At 53.2% G+C, this 25845-nt stretch overlaps 3 protein-coding genes across 4 annotated transcripts; 2 read left to right on the forward strand and 1 right to left on the reverse strand.

Moving 5' to 3' along the window:
- Positions 1 to 31: 31 nt before the first annotated feature.
- Positions 32 to 2744, forward strand: MRPL55 (mitochondrial ribosomal protein L55). The gene is made up of 5 exons (XM_055124772.1): positions 32 to 200; positions 297 to 409; positions 626 to 684; positions 1739 to 1925; positions 2517 to 2744. The coding sequence occupies exons 1-5, from the start codon at positions 32 to 34 to the stop codon at positions 2667 to 2669; spliced, it is 681 nt and encodes a 226-aa protein (XP_054980747.1). The 3' UTR covers positions 2670 to 2744.
- A 1032-nt stretch (positions 2745 to 3776) lies between these two features.
- On the forward strand, positions 3777 to 5608 carry C2H1orf35 (chromosome 2 C1orf35 homolog). Its single transcript, XM_055129354.1, has 8 exons — positions 3777 to 3936; positions 4002 to 4152; positions 4256 to 4301; positions 4400 to 4476; positions 4563 to 4635; positions 4750 to 4829; positions 5057 to 5185; positions 5271 to 5608. The coding sequence occupies exons 1-8, from the start codon at positions 3843 to 3845 to the stop codon at positions 5341 to 5343; spliced, it is 723 nt and encodes a 240-aa protein (XP_054985329.1). The 5' UTR covers positions 3777 to 3842; the 3' UTR covers positions 5344 to 5608.
- A 921-nt stretch (positions 5609 to 6529) lies between these two features.
- ARF1 (ADP ribosylation factor 1) lies at positions 6530 to 21933 on the reverse strand. Of its 2 annotated transcripts, none has more exons than XM_004611506.2 (5): positions 21815 to 21933; positions 8459 to 8647; positions 8275 to 8385; positions 8042 to 8166; positions 6530 to 7796 (listed from the first exon to the last, which is right to left on the reverse strand). In XM_004611506.2, exons 2-5 carry the CDS (start codon positions 8604 to 8606, stop codon positions 7635 to 7637), a joined length of 546 nt encoding a protein of 181 aa, XP_004611563.1. In that variant the 5' UTR covers positions 8607 to 8647; positions 21815 to 21933; the 3' UTR covers positions 6530 to 7634. The 2 variants fall into 2 exon arrangements, with proteins under 2 accessions (XP_004611563.1, XP_054985330.1); XM_055129355.1 differs by having other exon boundaries at positions 21820 to 21925.
- Positions 21934 to 25845: the final 3912 nt, after the last annotated feature.

Here is a 25845-nt window from a genome sequence, read left to right on the forward strand (position 1 = left end):
CGCACTCCACGTCATGGTGTCGCTTCCGCGTATGCGCCTCGGGAGTACGTCACCGCCGCGCCGGTCCCGCCTCGGCGCCAAAGGAAATGCGTCATCAAAACGAGACTGCTCTGGCTGGCGGAAGTACGTCATCGCAGCAGGCCCCACCTCCTCCGCACTCTACGCCATGGTCGTGTCGGTTCCGCCCAGGCGATCACGGAGTACGTGTCGCCGCGCCGGTCCCACCTCCGCCTTCAAAGGAAGTACGTCATCATAGGGCGGGCCCTGCGTCGTGACTAAGGAATCCGTCCTAACAGCGCCGACTGCGCCCGCCCTCGGAGATCACGTCACGGGGGCCGCGCGCTGCGGCGCCACCTGCTGGCCGTTGGGGCGCGGTGCACGCCACGCCGCCGGACCGCGACTTCTCCAGGTCGCGCGGGCGGGGGTCCGGCCCAGGGCCCGGGAGGAAGGGCGGGAGGGCGCGGCCGTGCGCACCGGCCCGCGGGCGGTGTAGGATCCCCCGTCACCGCGCAGAGACGCGTCCAGGACAGTCAGACGTGGCCAGACGCCCGCGGCCAGGCGCGGGGCCTGCGCCGACCTCGGAAGACAAGGCTTGGGCTAACGATCTCGCTTTCTTGCCCCGAAGGTTGCGCGCCGGGCTCGCGACGGAGTCTGCGGGATGGCAGCCCCGGGCGGCCTGCTCGGGTAAGCGGCACCCTCCTGCCCCGGCTCCCGCGGGGCCCCTGGGGGAGTCGACGCGGGAGCCGCGCCCTCGGGACAGCCCGCGCCAGGGCCCGGTGAGGGCCATTCGCCCCGCTCGGCGAGTCCCGCTCGTCCCACCCAAACGCCTGTCCCCTTCGTCCCCCAGATGCGCGTGGAGAGACAGATGTTGCGGGAACCCGGGCGCTCCCCGGGGGGATCTTGTCCGTGGAAGCTCCCAGGCCTGGGCCCTGCAGGACTAGGCGCTTTGCTCCGCCCTTGGAGCTCACCACCCCCGTGTCTCTTCGCATCTTTCCCACATGCTCCCGAAGGCTGCAGCTGGGCTCAGTGGCCACGGCTTACCGGGCACTCACTCGGGACTGAGGCTTAGTAAGAAAGGCAGCAGTGTTTGTGCCAGGGTGAGGGTCTAGAGCAGTCCCTCGGCCTGAGGGTGACAGAAGTGCTGTGTTTGCCACGGGGCTCCGCTGGAGACCTAGCGGAACACTGACTGTGTGGCCACCTCTGGAGTGCTTCGTGGCCATCAACCTGGAGGTCACGCAGCAGGGCCAGAACTGGGAAACTGCGGTCTCTGGTGGACCCAACTCTGCCTCTTCCGCCCAGTCCCATTCACAAATCAAATAGGCTAGGCTTGCCCTAAGGAGTGCCACAGCCTAGGAAATATAAACGGGATTTATATATTTCCTATGATTTTAGAGGCTAGAAGTTCAGCATCATGGTACCCACAGTGGGTTCTGGTGAGGGATCTCCCTGGTTTGCACAAAATCCACCTTTATTTGGGATGGGGTGGAGGGGATGATGGTGTTTGGCCACACACCTGGCATGCTCAAGGATCAGCTGTGTACAAGGCAAGTGCCTTAACCCGCTATACTGTCTCTGGCCCAAGCCACCTTTCCTTATGGGGAATAGGGTGACATAAATGTGGAGTCTATAATATGAAGGGCAAGCTGCTTCATACTACATATGCAGGAAGTGCCTGTTCTCCCTAGACAAGTGGGCCCCCTGGTTCCAGCACCAGCCACTGACCATTTCCTGTCTGCAGCCTGGTGCTTCGGGCTGCAGGAGCGGGTCGCAGCCTGCACACATCCTCCTGGCGGGCCGACAGCAGCAGAGCCTCACTCACACGGGTACACCGACAGGCCTACGCACGTCTTTACCCTGTGCTCCTGGTCAGGCAGGATGGCTCCACTATCCACATCCGCTACCGAGAGCCACGGAGGATGCTGGTGGTATGCTTCCCGTCCTGTTGCTCTGCGGAGCACATTCCCTATGGACCCTGCCCATAGAAACTGCTTGTACACCCACATGAAGCAAGAGTCCTAGGATTAGAGGTAGGAGGGTAAATCTGAGCTTGCTGCAAACACCAAGATCACACAGCAGTAGGAGTTAAGTATTGGGGGTGGGAGGCAGAGGGACACTGCGGCCTGGGAAAATTTACAGTAAGTTGTTTAGCTTAGGGTAGGGTCTTGAACCCAGGCCTCATATATGCCAGCGTGCTTCTCACTGAGCTACACTCCAACCCAAATCTTATGTTCCCCAGCCTTGGGCCATGCCCAGCGATGGTCAGGGCTCCTCCTGGAGGGACGTGGAAGGCCATATTGGATGCCAGGGATCAAATGCAGGTTGGCCACACACAAGGAAAGTTCCTTATCTGATATAGATAACCCCCCTCCCCTCTGCTTCCCCCCCCCCAAAAAAAAAGAGAAAAATCTCTGCAGGAATAGAAGCTGTGGAGTAGTGGTAGGAGGCCCAAGAACAGAGAGTTAAGGAGAGGCTGAGTCACTCATGCCAGCCCTGTGAGCATCTCATCTGTCCCATAGATGCCTTTGGACCTGGATAGCCTGACACCAGAGGAGAGGAGAGCACGCTTCCGGAAACGTGAGGCCCAGCTCAGAGAGAAGAAGGTGGAGGAGCCGCAGCTTACTGATGACTTTGACCAGGAGCGCTACAAGCAGTTTTGGACCAAGAAATAACTGTACCAGGGCTGCCAGCAGTCTTGGGTGCTCTGGGAGTGGAGGGGTATCTATTTTAAATCAGGTTTTGCCCAAGCTGCTTGCATCATTTGTCTGTCTCCTGACTAAACCGACCCACAAGCCTCTAGGAGTTGGTCAGACTACTTGTGAGATAGGACAAGGCCCACAGGGTGTGGAAGCCCACCCACGTGGGAGAGGTTGGGAGAAAGACAAGGCTTCACACACCCCTCACAGTCAGTGGGCAGGAACTCCTGCCCCAAAGGGCCAGCCTTATGCTTATGCTGGCTGCCTTATGGAGGCAGCCAGGGCAATGGCACAGGGTATGTCACCTTAGGGTCACAGTGGTCAGACTTCCTTCTGCGGGCAGAGTTGGGCCTGCAGCGGCCCCTCATCCAACCCCAGGGTGTAAGTCTGGGGCATGTGACAGAAAGCAGAATGACCCTGCATCTGAACACTTACCCAGAACGTTGGGCACAGCCATGTCCACTGCGCCCAGCCCTGTGCCCTCCTGTCACTGTTCAGCGGCCACAGGGATGCCCCAGTGGCTCTGTCCACCAGCCACACCGGGGCAGCCTCCTTGGAGCCCTTGCTGCCGCCACAGTTCTTCCTTTGGGGAGATGCCCGGCATGGTCGCCTACACTGGCGAATCCGGGGGTGGGGGGAGAGGGGGACGCGGCACAGTGGCCGGCCTAGGGGTCCCTGTTAGGATGAACACGAGGGTGTCTAGCAGCAGGGGAGATCTGCATCCAAGGACAACAGCAAGGGCTCATCTGGGCAGGGGCTCTGGCTAAGCGGCACCCCCGGGCTGGTGAAAGGGCCCCCGGGCCATCCGGTATACTGACAGGACACAGGCTTCGCGCTGGCCCCGCTCTTCTTCCGGGTCCCTCGGCGCTGCTGATCTCGCCCACCGGGCTGGGGCGCAGTCCGGTCCTCCCCGCGAAGAGAAAAGCCCGTCCCCGGGACACGCGCACACTGACAGCTCAAGGCGGAGGCGAACGCGGCGCAGGGGTGGGGCTGGGGCTGGCGAGCTCGGCGCAGGCGCGCGGGGCGGTAGCGAGCTCGGCGCAGGCGCGGTGGGGGGGGTAACGGGCGGTAGCGAGCTCGGCGCAGGCGCGGGGCGCCGGCGTGACGTCACGGCGCGCGACCGGGCGCGGACCCGGGCGGCTCGGCAGGATGTTCGGCTCCAGCCGGGGCGGCGTGCGCGGTGGGCAGGATCAGTTCAGCTGGGAGGACGTGAAGACGGACAAGCAGCGGGAGAACTACCTAGGTGGGTAAGGGGCCGGGCGGGGGCCGCCCGCCCGCGAGCCGCGGGTCACGGCCTTCCGTCCGCAGGCAACTCGCTGATGGCGCCGGTGGGCCGCTGGCAGAAGGGCCGCGACCTCACCTGGTACGCCAAGGGCCGGGCGGACGGCGCGGGGCTGAGCCGCGAGCAGGAGCTGGCGGCCGTGAAGCAGGCGGAGCAGGAAGCGCTCATGGCGGCGCTGTGAGTGCGGCCCCGGGGCGGGGCGGGCCGCGGGCGGGCGGGGCCGGGGGCGGCCCGCCGCGCCCCGAAGCCGCCCCCTGAAGCCCGCGCGCGGCCTCCGCAGTGGCTACAAGAACGTGAGGAAGCAGCCCACGGGCCTGAGCAAGGAGGTGAGGGCGGGCGCCCCGAGGCGCGGCGGGGGGCGGCCGGGCGGGCGGAGGTCGCGGGCGGCGCCGCCCGAGCCCCAGGCTGCCGCCCTCCCCCACAGGACTTCGTGGAGGTCTGCAAGCGGGAAGGGGATGCCGACAAGGGCGTCGACCGGCTCCTCGGCCTGGGCAGCTCCAGGTACTGGGCGGGGCTCGAGGCGGGGGCGAGGTTCCGAGGTGGTGCTGCGACTCCGGCTGAGGGGCCCAACCCGTGTCCCCCCGCAGTGGCTCCGCTGGTCGAGTAGCGCTGTCCCGAGAAGACAAGGAGGCCGCCAAACTCGGACTTTCTGTGTTCACGGTAACCGCCCCCAGACACTGGAATGCCCCGCTGAGTTGGGGCTCCGGGTTCCTCTCCTTTGAGGGTCGGGGCGGGCCATCTTCAGTCCTCGAAAACCGGGGCTTCCCTCGGCAGCACCACCGCGTTGAGAGCGGCCGAACAGGGACCTCCCCAGCCAGGAAGAAGACACGTTCGGAGGAGAAGGTGGACCCGGGGTAAGGAGGCCCCGGCTCTGCCGGGGAGTCAGCACCCCCAGCGCCGGGCAGGGGCGGTGTGGGACAGCATACCTGGCTCTGGGGAGAAGGCAAGGGGTGCGGAGGGCTGCGACGGGCGTAGCCTGTCTGCGGTCATTGGCGATCTAACCTGATAGTAAGAGACCCTGTGGTGGTGGTGAGTGCAGTCCCCCAAAACTCTGCCCTGCATTTTCTGGAACCCCTTCCAGCCCAGAGAACCAAAGAAAGAGCAGGAAAGAAAAGAAAAAGAAGAAAAAGAAGAAGCACAAAAAAGAAAAGAAGAAAGAAAAGGAGCACCGGAGAGAGGCAGCTTCCCCAGTGTCCCCATCCCTTGCCCGGTGGGTGTACCCCTACTCTCTGAGGTCACGGACAGCACTGGACTAGCTAGCCCTTCCTCACACCAGGGTCCCCTTATTTCTCCAGGACTGGGCACTGCCAAGAGGACTCAGATACCTCCCCCAACCACAAGAGGAGGAGACGGCATGACAGTGACTGAGGCCGGGTGGGCCTACCCCTACCTACTGACAAGAACCTGTAGTCAAGCCGAGGGGCCGCCTGTTGGACCATCTCTGTGGAAGCACCTCCCTCCCTGTGAACAAGCAAAGCAGCCAAGTCCTGCTCCCCTGGAGGTCTGGTCATGCTTTCCAGTCCCTGCTGTCAGCTTTGGCACCAACCCCCAGCTTAGCTGTAGTCAAACACAGCTGCTATTTTTTGGTCATAATTCTTTTTACTTAATAAACAGTTTATTTTCAGTGGATAAAGTTTGTCCTCATATTAAAGGACTACAAAGCGGGACTATACTATGAAGGGTTCACGCCATGGGTTTTGGTGTGATGGCTTTGAGAGCCTCACTCTGGAAATGAGACTGGGAGAGGAGAGCTAAACCAACCTGGAATCACTTATACTGTCTCCATCCTGCCCACTACCCTCAGATGTGTCCCTGCAATGGCCACCTTCTGCCTGGTCTTCTGTCTCTTACCAAGGAGCCTGCAACCTTGTCCGTAGGATTTTTCTTTTTGTGACAGTGAGGATGCAACTCGTGCCCTCACAAGCTTCAGTCAAGTACTATAACTTGATAGTCTGAGTACTATAGATGAAACCCAGGATGGATTCATTTTTAATGAAATGCCTTCTGTTCTCACTTTACGGGTGAACTCTGAAGGTGACACGATCTTCCATGCTATAGCATTGGTTTTCCACCTGTTGGTAGATGTTTGTTGAGTTCCCAGGTGGGATGTGACTGGCTTTGACCAGGACAGCGGCAGAAAGGGAAGGAAACCTTGAACCTGCCTACAGCCACATCCAACTACTGGATCGGGGTCACCAAGTAGGGTGCCAATCGGGATAGCCAGCCCACACTTTCAGGTGTCCAATGCCTTTCCCCATCACCCATCTGGCATGCAGGAGACAGCAGCCAGGATTCCAGAGGCCGTGATGTTGAGCCTGGCCAAAAGGCCTCAGAAAGCATATGGTGACACCCCTCTCTTCTCATGACCAGGGGCTGATGTTCAGGGAGGCTACTGGCCACTGCACACATCAGACCAATTCACCCAGTGTGTCCAGCCAAAGTCCTCCCCTCACTGGGTGTGAGCAGGAGGATGAGCACAGGCAGCCTTCTGGAGTATCCCACATTCACGCAGCCTGCAGGTTGGTAGGCGGCAGCCAAGCACTAGAGCCTGTGATATAGTTAAGAGATTTTATTCTAATAGCTATAATTACAGTGCTTGTTTGTCGAAATGAAAACTGAAAACAAGTATACAAAACAGTTGATTACTAATCGTGTATTGAAAGCAGTAAGAGGTTCCACGACACCAAATGAACCATTTCTGAGGTTTTCCCCAAAATAAAGTTTAACAGCTCCAGCTTCTTCAGTGTTTATCAAAATACAAAAGAAAAAAGTAGAGGTCGTTGTTTTTGATGGCAAATCTGACCCTTGCAGGCTGAGGGAGGGAAAGCACGTGTAGCGGGTGCTCCAAGGGGTGTGGCTCTAGGGTGACCAGCCCTGCCTGCCTGCCCACACTCCTGCTGGTGAGACCCAGCCAGCCCAGAGTGAGCACGGGAATAACAGGGCTTTCCAGCCACGCTGACCCAAAGGAAGGCCCGGGTCCCTGCGAGAGGTCCAAGAGCAGCTGGCCGCAGCCCCCCAGCCCATCTCCTGGATGGCCATTTAAGCACGAATACAAGCACAAACGCTATGGACACGGGATGACCCGACAGCAAATCACAGGGACCCTATTGTGACCATGCAGAATGGATCGTCTCACGTTCCCGACAGGAAACAGGACCACACTCAGGCCTTTACTGCGGAATCTACACTAGGCACATTTCTCCTTTCTGTGTTCAAGTGTTCTCCTTATCTTGTATTTTAATTTTTTTTTTAAAAAAATGCACTGAGTTTGGGTTAAAAACCAACCTCAAAATGGATCTTAACACAGATTTGAAGCCCAGAGGAGGTGCGCCGAGCCTGTCTGACACAGCAACTCCTGAAGGCCGCACGTGCCTAAAATCCCTTCTCAGTACTAACAGTGTGTTGATTCTCTTTTTACAATAAAAAAAGCTGAGTAATATTGCATAGGAGTACCAGAAACTGCCTCATTGGAAACAAAAACTATTTACATTAAATAAAAACCCGGTTGCAGGCTGCGTCTGCACATTTACAGCATGGTGAAGCACACTGTGACCAACCATGGAGACAGCTTCTGGCACTCACACCACAGGGCGCACGTTTGCCACATGAGAGAAAAGCGAGGGCGGAGAGGGGGTGAAGGGAAAGAGAGGAGTGCTGGCTCACTTCTGGTTCCGGAGCTGATTGGACAGCCAGTCCAGTCCCTCATAGAGCCCATCCCCACTGGTGGCACAGGTGGCCTGAATGTACCAGTTCCTGTGGCGCAGGGAATGCAGGCCCAGCTTGTCCGTGATCTCAGCCGCATTCATGGCATTGGGGAGGTCCTGTTGGCAAGGGCAACAGAGCAACCGTGGGTTAGCAGTGTATTGTGTGTACCCCACCCTCTCAAAATACCTGTGGACTGCCTCCTCCCCACCTCCCACACCCCCTCCCCCCCACCTTAAACCCTGGAGAGAAAAAGCCAGCCTCACATCTATCCTTTCACTATCCTTTGCCCTATCTATATGCAGTCCTACCAGTACACATCAAATACCCACAGCAGGTGACAAGACGTGGAGGTGACACATACCTGCTTGTTAGCAAACACAAGCAGGACTGCATCCCTGAGCTCATCTTCAGCCAACATTCTCATGAGCTCTTCACGGGCCTCGTTCACACGCTCTCTGTCATTACTGTCAACCACAAAGATCAGACCTGCAAAGCAGCGGACATCAATGCATGGGATTAATATATACCCTCCAACTCTTCCCAGTTAATTTGGAAAAGGTGAGTTGGAGGCAAAAAAAAAACCCCACCACTCACCTTGTGTGTTCTGGAAGTAGTGGCGCCACAGAGGCCGGATCTTGTCCTGGCCACCCACATCCCACACGGTGAAGCTGATGTTCTTGTATTCCACAGTTTCCACATTGAAGCCTGGAAGAGCATAATGGCAGTGTGAGTGCCCCACAAAGCTGCCCCCTGTCCCCCTACGGCCCAGCCTCCTCACCTATAGTAGGAATGGTGGTCACAATTTCACCCAGCTTCAGCTTATACAGGATGGTAGTCTTCCCTGCAGCATCCAGGCCCACCATGAGAATGCGCATTTCTTTCTTGCCAAAAAGGCCTTTGAAGAGGTTGGCAAAGATATTCCCCATACTTGTAGATTGGTGGGAGCAACACTGGTCAGAAAAAAAACCTGCAGAAATAGGAGCCCTCAGTCTGGTTCTATGCTGTTAGGAGGCACAGTAGCCCAGAAGTAGGCTAGAGTGAGCCTCAGTTGTAGAGTAAGAAGTAGGCTGCAGATCACCAACCCAAAGATGGACAAATGGGATCATGCCATCTGATGAAATTTGGTTCCCACAGGGACTGGAGCAAACGCACAGCCAGCAGACCTGGGTTCAATCCCCAGCATCCCATATGGTTCCCTCCCCAAACACCTCCAGGAGTAATTTCTGACTGCAGAGCGAGGATCACCCTGAGCATCACCAGTTGTGGCCCAAAAATAGTAATAATATAAAGTGTTCAGCTTAGAGCCAGAGCAATAGTTGGAGTGCAGGCTTTGCATGTAGGCCAGACTTGAGCTCCCATGTTGCATATGGTCCCCTAAGTACTACCAGGAGTAAACCTCAAGCACCAAGTGTCCAGAGCTAAGGAGATAATTTATCTTGGCTGTGTGAGCTCTACACCCAGTCTTAGTACTCAGTAAGCTGGGCCAAAGCACTGGCCTCACAAAGCTGTTCAGGGTGCAGGTGAGTCCCAGGTGGTGCAGTGGACACTGGAGCTGAGCACAAAGTTCCAGAAAAAGGCCAGTGTATTACCTATCCCAGTTAAAATGTGAGGCTTGGTGATTCTAGGGGGACTCAGGAAAAGTACTAACAAGTACACAGTAAAAACTCCAAAGATAGCAAACAAAAAAATCATTTTGAAATTTGCTTCAGAAAGCTAGGAGTCAGTTACTGCTGGGTGCCAAGATGCTGAGGTGCAACCTGGTAGTGCCAAAGGTCATTCTCATAGTCCACATTAACATCTTAAACCTGACAGGATATAAAAGTCTTTTGATGCAGAGGGAAACAGCTGTTCTGAGAAACACTACCAAAGATAGCCTCTCTACTTGTGTTAGCATAGAAAAGGAAAAGGGGACCAAAGGAACTGTAAAACTCATGCTTTGGATGCAGGAGGCGTAGGTCAATTCCAGTTCTGCAAAAATAAAAAACAGGAAACAAACCGGGAACTGGGAACAAACAAAAAAAGGGGCAAAGCAATGTGTGTCTACAGTCAGCAGGCAGGGCATTTCTGGGTGCATAAATGTAAAGCATGGAGTAGGAGTCTGCCTCCTGAGTAGTCCCTGCTCCATCCCTTAGGCAACCTTGACCACTGCCTGCAAAGCCCAACTCCACCCCCCTCCCACCCCCTCAACGCTGTTTTGCCTCCAAGAGTTGAGCCATGACTACCAACACTGCCCCAGCCTCCCCATGGAATGAAGTCCTGAAGCCCTTTGAAGGGGAGAAAGGAAAGACATTCAGTGGCTAAATACTGTATTTATACAGACAACGAATTTGAGTTTAGGAAATCACCACATAGTGTCTTGCCACTCCTACCTCAGTTATCTATGCTCACCTTATCTATCTCCAGGGACCCTGGCAGCTCCCAGCCCAAGCTCAGAGAAGCACTTCCTGCTGAGTAATGGGCTCAATATCTATCAGAGCACAAAGGTCCAGCAGCCACCACCTCATTGGTACTGTAGCCTCAGCACAGGATCTGACTTGCAGGATTGCCCAACCCAGTTGTTACTTCACCTTTCCTCTGCAAGAATCACTGCCCACCAGTGAAAACCTGTTTCTCAGGCCCAGCTTTCTGGGTCACACCCAGCGATGATCAGGGGTTACTCCAGGCTCTGCCCTCAGGAATCAATCCTGGCAGGCTTGAAGGACAATATGGCATGTCAAGAATCAAACCCGGGTCAGCAATGTACAAGGCAGACACCCACCAGCTGGACTATCACTCCAGCCCCCTCTCAGGGCCGTCTTAATGAGTCCAAATATTAGAAGCAGTGAAAACAGACTCTCTCAAAAGAGCTGTCCCATGTAAATGGGAAGGAAGAGCCTCCTTCCCACCCTGTAAATTTCTCAGCCAAGATGTCATATACTGTTCCCAACACCCCAACAGCCTGTAAGATACAGGCAAAGCACCAGTCTCTCAGACACAAAGCTCTGGCAAGATCACAGTCACTGAGGAGCAACTTCTTTTCCTCTCTGGTTAAGACCACAATTTAACAAAGGTGGTCTTTGGAAAGAACAAATCTTCTATAACCCATCACTCTGGATTAAGTTTGAAGAGGAAACCTTCACAGGTCATATCCAAACAATAGTTTTTACACCATCACAGCACTCCAGCACATACATGTAAATACGTGTGGGGCGGGGGGGGGGGGAAGCACACATGGCATGCTCAGGGGACGATATGGGATGCCACGGATCAAACCTGGTTTGGCCACATGCAAGCGCCCTACCTGCTGTCCAAGTTTTCCTGTTGTAAACAACTTTTAAGAAAATCAGCAGCTTTCAATTTACAGACTATATATAATAAATTATGGCCATTCCATTAAGTAATGAGTAATAACTTCTGTACATCTCGGGGCTTCTTTATCTTGTGAGTGGGAAGTCTGTGTCCTTTGACCAACTTTATCCGTTTCTACATCCCAACTCGCAACTTTAAACTGGGGAGCGGGAGGCAGCAGTAGTAGGTTTTTGGTGGAAGGAACCAAAAGGAATCAGTCAACATTCTAGAATAGTCTGCACTAAAGACAAGTCCCAATGAGATTTTATTTTTCAGAACAAAACTTCTAGAAATTTCATTTTAGGGCCATATCTGGCAGGGGCCTGGGGGCCACCAGGGCCTCCTGTATGCAAATTGACGTGTACTAACTCGTGAGTCAGCTTCCAGAAATTTTTTACCAAAAACAATCATCAAACACAGGGTTGGCCTCGAGGCACTAATGATATCCACATACTGCAGAAGGGATGAGCTCCAGAAACCACCAGGCCAACACCTGATTGAATGGCTCTAATACACGGTCACTTTATGCACGTCTCACATAGCCACTGCTTTCTGAGGACTAGAGGAGAAAACATCACACTACACGTTTGTTTTGGGGGGTGGGAGAGCCACACCTGTCAATGCTTAAGGCTCTTTTCTGGTGTTGCTCAGGCGACCGTATGTGGTAACTGGGATAGAACCAGGGCTGGGTGTCTATAAGACAAGTGCCTTAACTTCTGCCCTATCTCTCAGGCTCAGGACATTATATTTAATGTCTGAATCTTAGGAGGAAGAATCAGTTAAATTCAATGTAGGTTGTTCTTTTTCACTTTATAACTCAAGAATCTGGCTTTTGGTCTTCAGTAATATAAACGCTGGAGTCACTATTGTTAAACAAAGTGTTTAGTGACACCAACCATGAGGCACTGTGGAATCAGCTTTAATTGAAAACAACTGCAACAGAGTCAAAGCATTTAATCTATGATGGTCTCTTTTGTATTCTCTTTGTTCAGGAGGGTAATGGGCACCTCCCTACCACTCACATCAGGGAAGGTCCAGATCTCCTGACCCTAAATGAGCACCCCCCACTCTGGCAAAAAAGATATAGATACCTGCTACTGATCCAAAGTAAACCTAAATGACTTGTACTAGAAAGAAAAAAATATATCAGAGACAAAACCCAATAAATTTCCATCAACCCACATTATTAAAATATGTAACAAGTTAAGGGAAATGACAGAATCCAAAGTAATATGTGATTAAAATGAGAAGCAGGCTTGAGAAACCACAAGCAACTCCACACTCAAACCACCTAGACATCCTAAAACAACCTACTGCCAACCACTCACTGCTTAGGTTACCAAGAAATGGCCCTTTGTAAATCGATCAGTACTGTACTTCGAACTTCAGTAGCAAGCAGAACACTGGCAGTCTGGGGTGGGCTTGGAGCTCACCATATGAAGAAACCTGGCTTCTTCGAAGCAGCAGTCACTCCCAATTTCCACTCCACCCCAGTTCTCCAATATGTGCCCACCAAGCCCTTTGCTCCACTACCTCTTGGAAGCCAAGCTCAGATGCCCCTTTCCGCAGGAAACAGTCCGCTCTATTCTGCTGCACCAAAGCCCTCGTTACAACTGCTTTAAGGTGTAGTTGTGCAATAAGATCAGTCCTGGACAGAGGCTCAACAATACTGGGTCCAACTGATAGATGATGAAATACGGGTGGAGCAGTGCGTGACAGAATGGACCTCCACGTCACCACAATCCATCTGACAGCAATGGTACCTGAATTCATAGACACCTCCAGGTGAAGCAAAGATCAAAGGCCAATCCACAGTTACAGTGGGGCCTGAGGCTGTCATACACATCCACACACATGATGGCTGCTGAAGCCTTAGCCTGAATAAACCTCAGTAAGGGCAGGCATGCTGTCAAGCGATATACTCTAAACCTACACTTTACCTTGAAACTTGCCACTGATCTTTCCCCCCCCTTTTTTTTGGGGGGAAGGGAGGCAGAGAGCCCATACCAGGCAGTGCTCAGGAATTCGTAAGGGAAGCTGGAGGTCAGCCACATGCAAAGCAAGCACCCTACCCACTGTGCCATCTCTGGCACCCAGAGGCTTCTTTCAAAAACTTAATGATTAAAAGGAAAAAAGGAATAAACTTAATATAATGAACTTTAGTGATCATCATCAGACTTTATTGACAAAATTCTGTGTGAATGAAGGATAATGGAGCAATAATGCAGTGAAATACAACAATCTCCCTATATTTCAAACAACCCTGTGTTGACTCTAATAGTCAGAATACAAAAAAGAAAGTGATTTGGTGGGACTTGATTGTGTCCAAAAATAAAACTGCAGACTTGTTTTTTGTCATGGGCAGTAAGAGTTCAACAGGCTGAAGCACATGCTCTGCTAGGAGGACCCAGGTTTAATCCCTGATCAAAGGCGTGAGCCCTGAGCACTGAACAAAGAGTAGTCCATGAGCACTGCGGGGTGTGGCCCCAAAACAAAAATTAGCAGTAACTGTTTTTGTCACTCTTAACTCTGTGATCATTACAAGGTGTTATGTCATTACCAGGTTTTCCTGTTCTGATGCCTTCTCAAAGAGGCTGCCTACAGAGCCATGAAACAAAGGCTTTGGGCCAGAGCAATAGTAAAGCAGGTAGGGTCTTGCATGCAGCTGACCTGGGTTCAATCCCTGGTATCCCATAAGGTCCCCCAAGCACCTCCAGTAGTAATTTCTGAGTGCAGAGCCAGGAGTAACCCCTGAGCATCACTGGGTGTGACCCAAAAATTTTAAAAAATATTTTTTTTAAAAAAAAAAAACCTTTCTACAAAAAACCAGAAAAGGACTCTGAAGGGACCAGAGTCTTGAAAGACTATTTTCACACCACTAAAAGAAACGAGAGAATGCAGCAGTTAAGATGAACCAGTTGTTCCCCCTTACACTGTCAGGGCAGGCAGGAAGGAAACCTGCTGCTTTCTCAGCAGCAAGTCTAAGTAAACTTAGAGAGTGAGTTTGATTAAGCCAATCTCCAAAACCAGACTTTTTGCCGGTGGAGAACTTTGTTTTGAAAATGAAATTAGGAAAAAATTATAGCCCCACTACTTTCTCTTAGGGAGATTTGATATCTGAAGAAAAAGCACATTGGGATTAATACTCAGAAAAACAGGGGTGTGTGTGTAGGGGGTGATTCGAGACATGCCTCAAGCCCATCTGATACTGCCAGGAGAGGCTACTATTTTCTTGGGGAATCTAATTTCCGGGCTAAAGAGACACAGCAACTTCTCAATGGACTGCTCCCTAGACTTCAGACTTTAGGCAAACCTGTCTCCTCAGGGCCTTCATTGCCAAAAAATAGGGGTCCCTGGTATTGCCCTCTGGTGGGAAATTGTCCAACCAGATCTGGGGCATGAGAATATCTTACACACACTAACACAAATCCTCTCCAGCCATCCACTCCCAGGAAGTATGACCCCCAATATGAGAGAATTCCCAGGTTTCTAATTTCAGCTAGATACTTCTCACCTTTAGATTCCTCTCCATAACTGTAATTTTCACTGAACTCAAATCCTCAAAGGTAGACTTGCCTTTCTCCACATTATTGGAAGCAAAACCATGGAACACCCTCTCAAGTATCCCCCACCTTTTCTGGGGGGAGGAGGGACTCCTAAGGAGGTCTAGGGTCCCTACTGACCATGCTTGACCAACCAGGCCAGCAGTTCAATGCAAGGGTCCAAAGATGTGGGCAGCTTCAGCCTATGGTGCCAGTACTTGGGGACATCTAGGGATACACATGGCATTGCTGTAGCAAAGTGGGAAAGTCACTTGACACCAGAGAGTGAACGAAGTGGGCACATGCCTCATGCCTTTTTATTATTCATTTTTTTTCTTTTTGGGTCACACCCAGCAATGCTCAGGGGTTACTTCTGGCTCTGCCCTCAGGAATCACTCCTAGTGGTGCTCAGGGAACCATGTGGGATGCCCCAGCATTGAATCCAGGCTGGTAACATGCAAGGCAAATAAATGCCCTACCCACTGTAACTATCGCCCTGGCCCACATGCCCCTGCCTTAACTATTGTACTATCTCCTGTCTCCAAATCTTATCTTTAGCACCAAACCTTGCCATCTCTTCCTGGGGGTTGGTAATTAATGACCTGTAACTTAATCCTGGCAACCTCATTTTCCCTCTGCTATAGCTTCCACTCCAGCGGACATTCTGCAAACACAAGGGTGGGACCTACTAGTTGACTGAAGAAAGCTTATTTTCAGAGTTCCCAGAAGTTCATCAAGCCAGTGACCTCACAAAGGTCTGAACTGATGCGCCCTGATATTCTAGGAAATTTTATAGTGCAACCGCAAGGGTCCTGAAAGAAGCAGGCAAAAAACACAACCTCAACCAATATCCATACCAGTCCAGCAAAAACAAAAAGCCATTTTGTCACCCAAGTAACTGTTAACACACTGGGAAATGAAGGATAAGAGATGTGTATAAGTATAAGAGAAGTGCTTCAATACTGGGCACATCTACCACAAGGGCATAAGCCAGCACCTCAAACACTGTGGTGTCTACAAAGCAAGTTTTTTTTTTTCTTGGAAACAGAGAACTACTATTGGTAAAGTTCTCAAAAGAACAAAATACAATCACCCTTGATTTACAAGTAGATGTTTTCTAGGAAAGTTCAGAACAATTATTAAAACCACGCCCCCACAAGTCGGATTCCCTCCTCTCCTCACCACCCTGTCAGGTCCTTCACATCCAACAGGTGCACACCAGTGTCAGAGAAGCTTCCTGTTCCGCCCAGACCCACAGGCCCCTCACTCCTTTAGACTTCTGTGAGAATGAAAGAACTTCCTGACACACCTCCCCCACCCGCTTTGTAAAGGCTGATTCACTATGCTCAGAACCCACTCCCTTTCCTTGAGCACAGTTGGCCTGCCTGCCAGCACAAAGTCAGCCTTCTGCTCACTGCCATAGCTGTGCTGTCTCCACCAGTCCTCACACTATGCCCCTGGGGTTTCCTCTGTCCCCACCTGACTCACATTCCTCCCCATCTCACTCATCTTCCTCTGGAAACCTTTGAGTACCCAAGGGATTCACTACCAGGGAGAGGAGAAAAGCGGAAGGACATCCAGGCTCTCAGAGATTAAAAAGGGGGTGGGAGGCCGGCAGGCCGGGAGCAGACACAGTACAGAGGTAGAGCATTTGCCTTGCATGAAGATAACCCAGGTTCAATTCCCAGTACCGAATGTGATCCCTGAGCTTTGCCAGGAGAGATCCCTAAGCACAGAGTATCACCAGGTGTGACCAAAAAACAAACAAAAATGTAAAAGAATTAACCATATTCAAATGTGATTTTCCTAAAAATTAGTTTGTCAGGAAAAACATCAATAATTTCGTGGTGGTTTAAAAGCATACACAGAGGCTGGAGTGATAGCACAGCAGGTAGGGCATTTGCCTTGCACGCAGCCGATAGCTGACCCAGGTTCGATTCCCAGCATCCCATATGGTCCCCTGAGCAGCGCCAAGGGTAATTCCTGAGTGCAGAGCCAGGAGTGACCCCTGTGTATCGCCGGGTGTCACCCAAAAAGCAAAAAATAAAATAAAGTAAAATAAAATAAAAGCATACATAGTGTGGTGCACCTAGAATGAACATTCCTCCAGAGTCAAGAGGAAGCCAGGGGGTAAAGAAACACTATTTACTTAGGGCTAGCAAGCAGCACCACAGCTTCCATACCACAGGAAGGCGTGTCCAAAAACCTGCTACTTAAACCTATCTCAAGTTCTCAAGGTGCCTTCAAAAATGCCTTCTTACAATCTTCCGTGCATATGTTAAAATTTTACACACAGGGCCAAAGTGGGGAAGGTGCTAGTCTGGCATGCAGTAAGCCTGGGTTTGACCCCATATGGTTCTCCAAGACTGCCAAGAGTGATCCCTGAGTCAACCCTGAGCACTGCCGGGTAAGACTCAAAAACAAAACCAAAGATTTCATACCACTTTCACAGATGATAAATGCTAAAAACTAATTATTTTAAGCAAAGCTTTAACATCAAAATCTACAAAAGATGCATGATCTCTGAAACATAAATAAATGGATGTGACAAGTTCATTAGGAACTGTATTTGCCTATAGATAATATAGGAAAACATTCCATTAAAAGTAATTAAAAAAAAAAACTTTTGTTCTGAATCCTGGGATAAAAATGATGGCAAAGTCACAGATGTAGTTCAGTAGCACTGCATTTGAAGCCCTGGTTCTATCCTTCACACAGGAGGCGGAAGAAGAGGAAGAGGAGGAGGAAGTGAAGGGAGGAGGAGGAGGAGGAGGAGGAAGAAGAGGAGGAAGGGAGGAGGGCAGAGGGGAAGAAGCAGCAGCAGCAGCCACATCTAAACTTTCCCTTCATTCCTGCTCTCCACAAATGAGACAAGAGGCTGATTTTGAGATTTCCCCCCCAACAGCCACTTCTTGGTGTGAGGGGTCATGCCCGGAAGGTACATCCTTTATGGCTGATCAACATTCCCCAGCCCTTGAGATTGCATTTCTTGATTGTTTGTACCTAAGTCAAACTGAAACAATGCTTCAAAAACTTCACACTAGGCTCAAGAGATAGTTCAATGGGCTGATTTAGAGTGTCCTTTGCACAAAGGACACCCATATTCATTCCCAAAACCCCACGGAGAGGGGGCGCCCCGACCCAAGCAATGAGCCATAAGTAGGTATGGCCCCCCTAAAAAAACCCTTCATATGAAAAAGTTTTCAATATCTCCGAGACCTAGAACCACTATGATTACTTCTTAGCTTCTCTAGTATGGCATTTGGGGTCCGACCTCCCCCCACAACACACACACACACACACACACCCCCCTCATATGATCCCTGAGCTTCACAGGGAGGTCCAGGCAGTCAGCCCTGAGCAACCCAAATCCTCCATTCTCCCCAAAAATAAACAACTTCTGAATCTATACATAACTATGACCAAAGGCACCTATCAAAGAAACCAGGTATTTTTCTCCCTGAGAAATAACTACTCCCAACTGCTCTACTGCTTTCGGGGCAGGGGAGTCTGGGCGACGCCAAGCTGTGCTCAGGGTTTGCTCTGGGGACTGCAGGGAGTACTGGAGAACAAGCCCAGGTCAGCTGCATGCAAGGCAAGCACCCTGCCCACTGTATTAGCTCTCCAGCCCACCCTTGCTATATTTAAAAATCAGCCTTTTTAATGCCTTTTTGTATGTTCCCTTATTTTAGTCAGCATTGACCAGAAGCTCCACTTTTTCCTTCCATTTTGCAGACTGCCCTGTACTCACTGGCACTATGCATAATAAAAACAAGGAAATATAGGTGTGCTACAGCATGACTGGGGGTAAGGTACCTGCACCAGTCTCTGTTCCTACCAGTGCAAGGGGGTGGGGGTGGGGGCTGAGGTCATGAGACTGAGCAGGACTTGGGATAATCTTTCCTAGGCATAAAGCTATGAATAAGGAGTTTTGGTCACTGGAGCCAACAGGGGGTACTTGCCTAGCTAGTAGTATGCAGCTGACCCAGGTTCGACCCCAGCACCCAATATATTCCCCCAAGACCCCACCAGGAGTAATCCCTGAAAGCAGTCAGGAGTAAGCCCTGACCACAACCAGATGCACCCCCCGCAACCAAATAACAATTTTGTATTAGGCTTTGCCACGTTTTCAGCTAATCCAACTCATCTGTGTCATGTGAGAAAGCTGATGTATCACCGACAACAGTGATACAGCTATACTATATCAGCTGCAATCTGGCGAAGCTTCCTGGCCTACCACCCTCTTCCCTCTTAACACTAAAAAAAAAAAAGTCACAAGGGCTACAGAGAATATAATGGCTAAGGTGCTTGCCTTGTCACACATGCAGCTGACCTGGGTTCAATCCCTGACACCCCATGTGGTCCCCAGAGCCCACCAGGATTGATCCCTAGGCTCAGAGCCAGGTGTGCCTTCCCCAGCCCCCAAAGTCACTCAGGTGACTCAAGCGCAAGGGCACTGGTGATGCTAACTGTACACCAAGATCATGGATGTCAATGCATGTGAACATAGAACCTAAACCATAACTAAACATCAGGACCCCTTAAAATTTGATCTTAAGTTAATAAAGTGACCAGAGCTGGAGAGATAGGACAGCAGGTAGGCATTCTTGCATGAGGCTGACCAGAGTTCATTCCTCCACACCACGTAACATAGTCTCCTGAGATCACCAGGAGTAACACCTGAGCACTAATGGTTGTGGCCCAAAACCAGAAGGAAAACAAGACAGAAAGTACCCCTCAATTACAACCCAAGGCTACTACCTCCCATCCAGGCATTCATTTTAGGCATCCTCCCCAACCTCAACCCCCAGAGTGAGAAGGGGAGAGGGGAGAATATCACACACTTTGTAAAGCAGTGCTTTAGAGTTTATAAAATTACAGAAGAGTACAGAGCCTACTGTGTGTGACCCAGAACGACTCTCTCCCTCTAACTCACTCACTCACACTCTGGAATGAACCATATTCTCTACTCACACATTCCCACATCAGCCTTTTCTCTGGACTAAGAAAGGTTAAACCCAACCCAAAGAAGCCAAATTTGTTTCTAAAAGAGAACATCTTTACTACTACCCTATGCAGAAGAACAGCAGCTAAAGCACATGTTCCTATTTTGTTTTGGGGCCACACAAGTGGAGCTAGGGAATCATATGCAGGACCAGAGATTCAACTATCTTATCTCGCTGGTGGTTATCTAATTTAAAATCCAACCAGAAGGAAAATTTCATGCTTCCCAATCATCTCTGACATCACTTTCCTTTCATTTTCTTAGTTTTGGAACAGGAGAGGATATTCAATAGTACAGTACTTGCCTTCTAAGTACTGTACAGTTGAGTATCATTTCAGCCATCCTCCCTAACCTCAACCTTCAGAATGGGGGAGAGGGGAAGATATCGTACAGTCTGTAAAACATTGCTTTAGAGTCTATAAATATTACAAGAGAATATAGAACCTGCTATGTGTGACCCAGAATGACTCTCCTTCGAACTAGTAAGGCCCTAGTTCGATACCAAGCACGGCGGGGCGGGGCAGCAAGAGTTGGAAGGTTCAAGGCACAATATGCACAGTCGTGAACGGATGGCGAGCCCAGAGTCACTGGGTTATGAACACCCAGTTCAGTAAACGATCAAAAATGCATTTAAGGGGCTGGAGCGATAGCACAGCGGGTAGGGCATTTGCCTTGCACGCGGCCAACCCGGGTTCAAATCCCAGCATCCCATATGGTCCCCTGAGCACAGCCAGGGGTAATTCCTGAGTGCAGAGCCAGGAGTAACCCCTGTGCATCGCCAAGTATGACCCCCCCAAAAAAAAAAAATTTAAATCCACTAATCAAAGCAACTCATTTCAAAGAATCTGAAGAAAACTGATTTAATTCTCTGAAACCCAGCTAGTATACTAAATATAACCTTTTATAGGACTATATATATAGCTTGCAAGATGTGAGCTATTATCATGAACTTCGTTGAATTTGTTTCCGTTGACATTTGGCTCTGTAGAACACTTTATCGGGTAATAGTTCATACCAAACTTTACTAAAATGAAACAGAAAAATAAAACTATACTTTATCGGAGCTTCAAACCTGTGAGGTGATCTAGCTGGTCTGAACATCCTTTAGAATTGTGCAACAGGAAAAACAAACAACTAGCCCACATGATTCGAAAACTTAAAAAAAAAAGAATCTATAAAGAACAGTCAGTTGTTTGTACGTTCCACTAACTTTCCTTCCACCAGAAGCAGGAAGTGTTGCCACCGGGGTGTCCGACCCGTACCGAGTCCTTTGCAAGGAGCACACGGCGGGACACGACTGTCTCACCCGGCCGTCCTGGGGGCGGACGCTCCCCGCACACTGACACTCCGGACAGTCCCCGCGCATCCCGAGGGGCCACGAGGGCCGCACGGGCGACCAAAGCCCCGCACGCCCGCCTCGGCTCCGGAACCGGGGCTGTCACGCGGCAGCGCGGCCGCGGAGGGTCCCTCTCCCTCCCCCTCCCCACCTCCTTGTGCAATTCTGGGCGACCCGTCCCGGCCGCCGCGGGGGTGTCCGGGAAAGGGAAGTGCCCGGCGGCCCCGGACAGTTCCCCAGGCCCCGGCGAGACCTGCGGGCCGGGAGCCACAGTCCGCGGGTTAAAGATTCACCAGCTCGAAGGGAGCGGCCCGACCCGGGCGGCCGGCGCCAGGGAAGGGCGGAGGGGCCGAGCGCGCGGGCCCCGCGGCCCGGCGGCCCGACGGCGGCCCGACCCCCGCCCGGGCCCGACCCCCGCCCGGCCCCGGCCTCGCCCGGCCCCGCCCGGCCCGACCCCCGCCCCGCCCGGCCCCACCCTGCCCCGCGCCGGCCCCGCGGGAACCAGACTCGAACCCGGGCCACCGCGTGACCTTGAGCGCGTCCCGCGCGGGGCCCCGGGTCCCGGCCCCGAGAGCGCCGCGGAGCCGAGGCGGGAGGCGGAGCAGGAAGCCGGCCGCCGGGACCCCGCTTTCCGGGCCGGACTTCCGGGCGCCCCCCCCAAGGCCGGGCCCCGGCCCGCCGCCCTCGGCGGGCACGCGGAACACCCGGGCCTCGGCCCCCGCGGCCGGCCGCCCCCGCGACCCCGGCCCGGCCCGGCGGGGCCCCCTCGGCGCCTCGCCCGCGGCCTCCCAGCGGCGCCCGGCCGCTCCCGCTTCGGGCCCGCCTCGCGCCCTCCGCCCCCGGCCCGGCGGGCCCGCGCCCTCGGCTCTCGCGTGCCCTCGGCCCCTCGGCCGCCCGGGCGCTGCCCGCCCGCCCCCGCCTCACCTCACCCCGGGAGGCCGCGGCGCTGCTGCTGCTCCGAGCCAGGCGTTGGTTTCGCTCCCACAAGATGGCGGCTCTGACGGCGGCCACGTCAGTGCCTGCTGCCGCGGGGGACGCCGGGAAACGGGGCGGGCCGAGCCCGCCTACTCGCCGCCGCTGCGCACGCGCGGGGCCCAGGGGGCGGGGCGGGGCCCGCTGTGGAGGAAGACGAGCCTGTGCGCCTGCGCGAGCGGAGCCTTCGGCGACTCTCGGGGCTGCGCCTGCTCTGCGTCCTGCCCCGTCCGAAGCCTGCGGACTAAGGCTGTCCCCGAGGTGGCGTGGGGTACCCGCCGCTCTGGGAGGTCCCCAGTGGTCAGAGGCGGTCAGCGGCCCCGTGCGGGCCGTCCAGGCGCGAGGCTAGGCAGTGACCGCTGCTGTGACCTCGTAGGCCTCCTGAGTCTCTCCCTATACGCCCACTCCCCGCCACCCTCGGCTTTCCTGCGGAGCCCTGCGCGGTGGGAGGAGGCCGGCAGGGTCCACCCCTGCCTGGCAGAGACTGGATTCAGCTGCTTCGTCCAGGCAGGCCTCCTTACTGCGGTGGGAATCTGGGAGCCCACAAGCTCGCACCAACACTGACCTCTCCTGAGACAGTGCTGTCGACCAGGGCCTGGGCTCTGCCCCAGTCCAAACTCTACCTCCCATCTCCTTGCGGTGGGGGCTGTTTTGCACCCTAACCCTGCCAGGAATATTCAAAGTGCCCTTAGGAGGCTGTGACTTCACAGAGGAGTACAGCGCCTTGAGAGGGTTCTGGCTCTCCACTCCACAGCTGAAAATCTGCAATTAGACATTATCTAGAAGCATTCTGTTTGTTTGTTTGTTTGTTGGGGGCCATACCCAGCAGTAATCTGGAATAACTTCTGACATAAGCAGGACTTGGGTGGGGGTGTGTGGGAGGGACAACTTGTTTTGGGCACAAAACCTGCCCATGCTTGAGTGATTCTTGAGTGCAGAGCCAGGAGTAACCCCTGAGCATTGTCAAGTGTGGCCCAAAATAAAGTAAATACTAGCATAGATTCCTGTGCGTCTTTTCCTGCAGACAGGAATTTGCCTTCCTGCCTTCTCAGTCTTCCTGATTTCTCCTCATCCCCCACCCTATAAAAGAGGGTTCCTTCGGGCTGGAGAAATAGTAGTGAGCAGGGTACTTGCCTTGGACAACCACAGTTTCACCCTATAAGGTCCCTCAGGAGTAATTCCTGAGTGCAGAGCCAGGAGTAACCCCTGAGCATCACTGGGTGTGGCCCCCAAACAAAAACAGAGGGTGCCTTCAGAACAAACTGGTACTGGGAAGCTGGGATAGCACAACAGAGTAAGCATCCCCACTCCTGGAAGGAGCCCTTCAAGGAAGTGCCTGGGGAAATGGCACAGTTTCTACAGGAGGTTAATTAAGGAGCCAGAACTTCCCTTTCACGCTTTGGGAACAGGACACTCTGGAATGGGGTGCTTTGACCAGAAGGGGGCAGGGTGAGCCAGCTATAGGACTGCAGTCTTCGCTGTCAGGTTCCCAGACCCCAGCTCAGATTCTCACCTTCAACTGACCCATAGCAGGGTCTAGCTGGGGCTTGGAGTCCAGCTCCATCCTCTTTCAAGTTACCTGTGCCCTGAGCACCAGGTTAGACAGTGAACAGAAGGCATCCTGGGTAATGTGTCTAGGAGGACACCTTCACGATGACGTGGTACTTTTCTGAGGTCTTCCGTAAAGAGCTGTCAGAGGCAGCAGGGCCTGTGAGTACCCCAAAGCCTGCACAGCAGGTGAAGCTGTGTCCACAAAAGTCACATCTAACCAGAAACCCAGAATTGCACCATCTTTGGTGCTTTTTGTTTTGGTTTTTTGTTTGCTGGGGGGGGGGGGTCATACCTGGTGGTGCTCAGGGCTCACACCTACCTCTGAGCTCAGGGGCTCAGGGGTCACTCCTGGTAGGGAACAGGGTCCAGACGGGATTCTGGCAGCCAGACCCTGGGTTGCCGTATGCAAGGCAAACACTTTGCCTACTGTATTATCGCTGTATCTGAATTGCAGCATCTCTGGAAATGAGATTATTGTTAAGTATCTTAGAAGAAATGACCCAAGAAAAAGGGGGGATCTGAGACAAGATGCCACAGGCCCAGACTCAATGATGGGCCATGGGTCCATTCCTTTGTGTCTGATGGGGTCTGCACACGGCAGCCTCAGGGTGCAGTGTGGCCAGTGTCTTGAAGGTGGTCACTTTGCCTCCCTCCGATTCTAGGCCATAAGGTCCTCTCAGTTCCCTAGATCTGAACAGCTCCTGCTCCAGGACCTTTGCACCACCTGCCCATCCAGGTGAGCACCGTCCCTCACTGCATCCACACTCTGCACCTGATTGAATAAGACAGACTTCTCTGCCCCACACCACACTCTCCTGCACACTGGCCTCGTGCACTGCCTTGATTGATTCTGCTGGTTCTGTCCTCTTGACCCTTCTGCCTGCAGGGCCTTTGTGGGGACACACGAAATGCTTAGATTATTCCAGGGATGCTGGGTGACAGCAGCAGACACAGACAGCAGGGAATGGGGGATAGCTGTTCATTGGCTGTAGGGCTGCAGGCACAGGTGCCTGGCATCTGACGCCTAGGCCCCCACCTCCCTGCACCTGCCCCACCCCAAGACTGATACATCACTGCCCTCTGGAGAAGATCAGGGTGAAGGTGGCCAGGTGGGGGCGCTCCCGTCCCAGTCACAGTCTTGCTGGCTGGAAACTCTCATCTTTAATTAAAACCCGCCCCTCTGCTTGACCCCACTCTGCCATCACATTCTCCACTTAATTGGGGCCCTTCAGAGCAGCTGAGGTTAATTAAAAAGTTCGATGACAGCATCTCGGTGTCCCCACATCTGCTGCCAGCAAGCCAACACTGCCTTTGTGCCCCCCAGACCCTAGAGAAAGGCTGACCACCCCATCTGAACCCATGGGATTCCCTGAAGGCATGGCATCTCCCAGAAAAAGTTCTCTGCAGATGTCTTGAAGTTCTTTCCAGAGAGGACAGGGCTGGTGTCAGGGTCCTCAGCCAGCCCAGGAGCCCAGTGCTATCTCTCAAGCTGGCCTTCCCTCTCCACCTGCAGGCTCAGCAGCCCCCAAAACTGAGAACCCCTTCTTTCTTCTTATACATCTTTTCAAAAACTAGGGGCTGCACCCAGTGGTGTGGTGGGGCCAGGGGCTGAACCCAGGGTTCCTCACATGCCGTCCAGAGCTCTGCCGCTTCAGCTGTCCCTCCTTTTCTTTAATGGAGACTTGTGTAGGGTCCCACACCTGCCTGTGCTCAGGGTCCACAGTGCTGAGAAGTGCCGAGGGTGTTTGATAGCAGATCAAACTCAGGGCCTGGCACACACTGTCCCACTTGAGCCTTAGCTCCAGAGCTCATTTCTTGCGGGAGCCTGGTCTGAAGGGCACAGAGAGAAGGGACTGAGAGCCGTACAAGGCTCATGGGCAGAGAAAGGGCTGGCTCGGGGGTTTGGCCCACTTCTGGTCCAGTTCAGGCGAGTGGGGCTCTTTCCAGACTCCAGGTACAAAGCCACCTTCCCCAGGCTTCTCACGTGGCCTCAGCAGGGGGGCAATATAAAAGGAGATATTAGGAGCTTCTGTGTGCTGCAGACAGTGGGGAGGTCTGTGCTGGGCACGGTCCACCCAGGAGTCCCTGGCACTGTGGACGGTGGATGGCTCTGTGCTGGACACAGGAACCGCTTATGCTCCATCACACAAGGGGATCTGTGCTGAAAGTTCTGCAAGGCCTGCCTTTCCCTCCACACTCTGGGTCTCCGGGAGCCCCTACTGCTTGGCCTAGCCTGAAGACCTTTCCCCTCCCACTCCCAGGATCTGTCTGCAGTTCTTCACTTGGCCACTGGGTGGAGAGAGCCCGACATCTGCCTCGGGAATTGGTGACAGGAGCTGGCTGTGCGCGGGTCCCAGCAGGAATGATCAGAGCCTTGTGAGCTCCTCTCTGAAGGGCCTTTCTGCCCCAGAAGCTCACTTCCCCCCAAGTCC

This window comes from Sorex araneus, chromosome 2 (genome assembly GCF_027595985.1).
Source record: "Sorex araneus isolate mSorAra2 chromosome 2, mSorAra2.pri, whole genome shotgun sequence".
Lineage (NCBI taxonomy): Eukaryota > Metazoa > Chordata > Mammalia > Eulipotyphla > Soricidae > Sorex > Sorex araneus.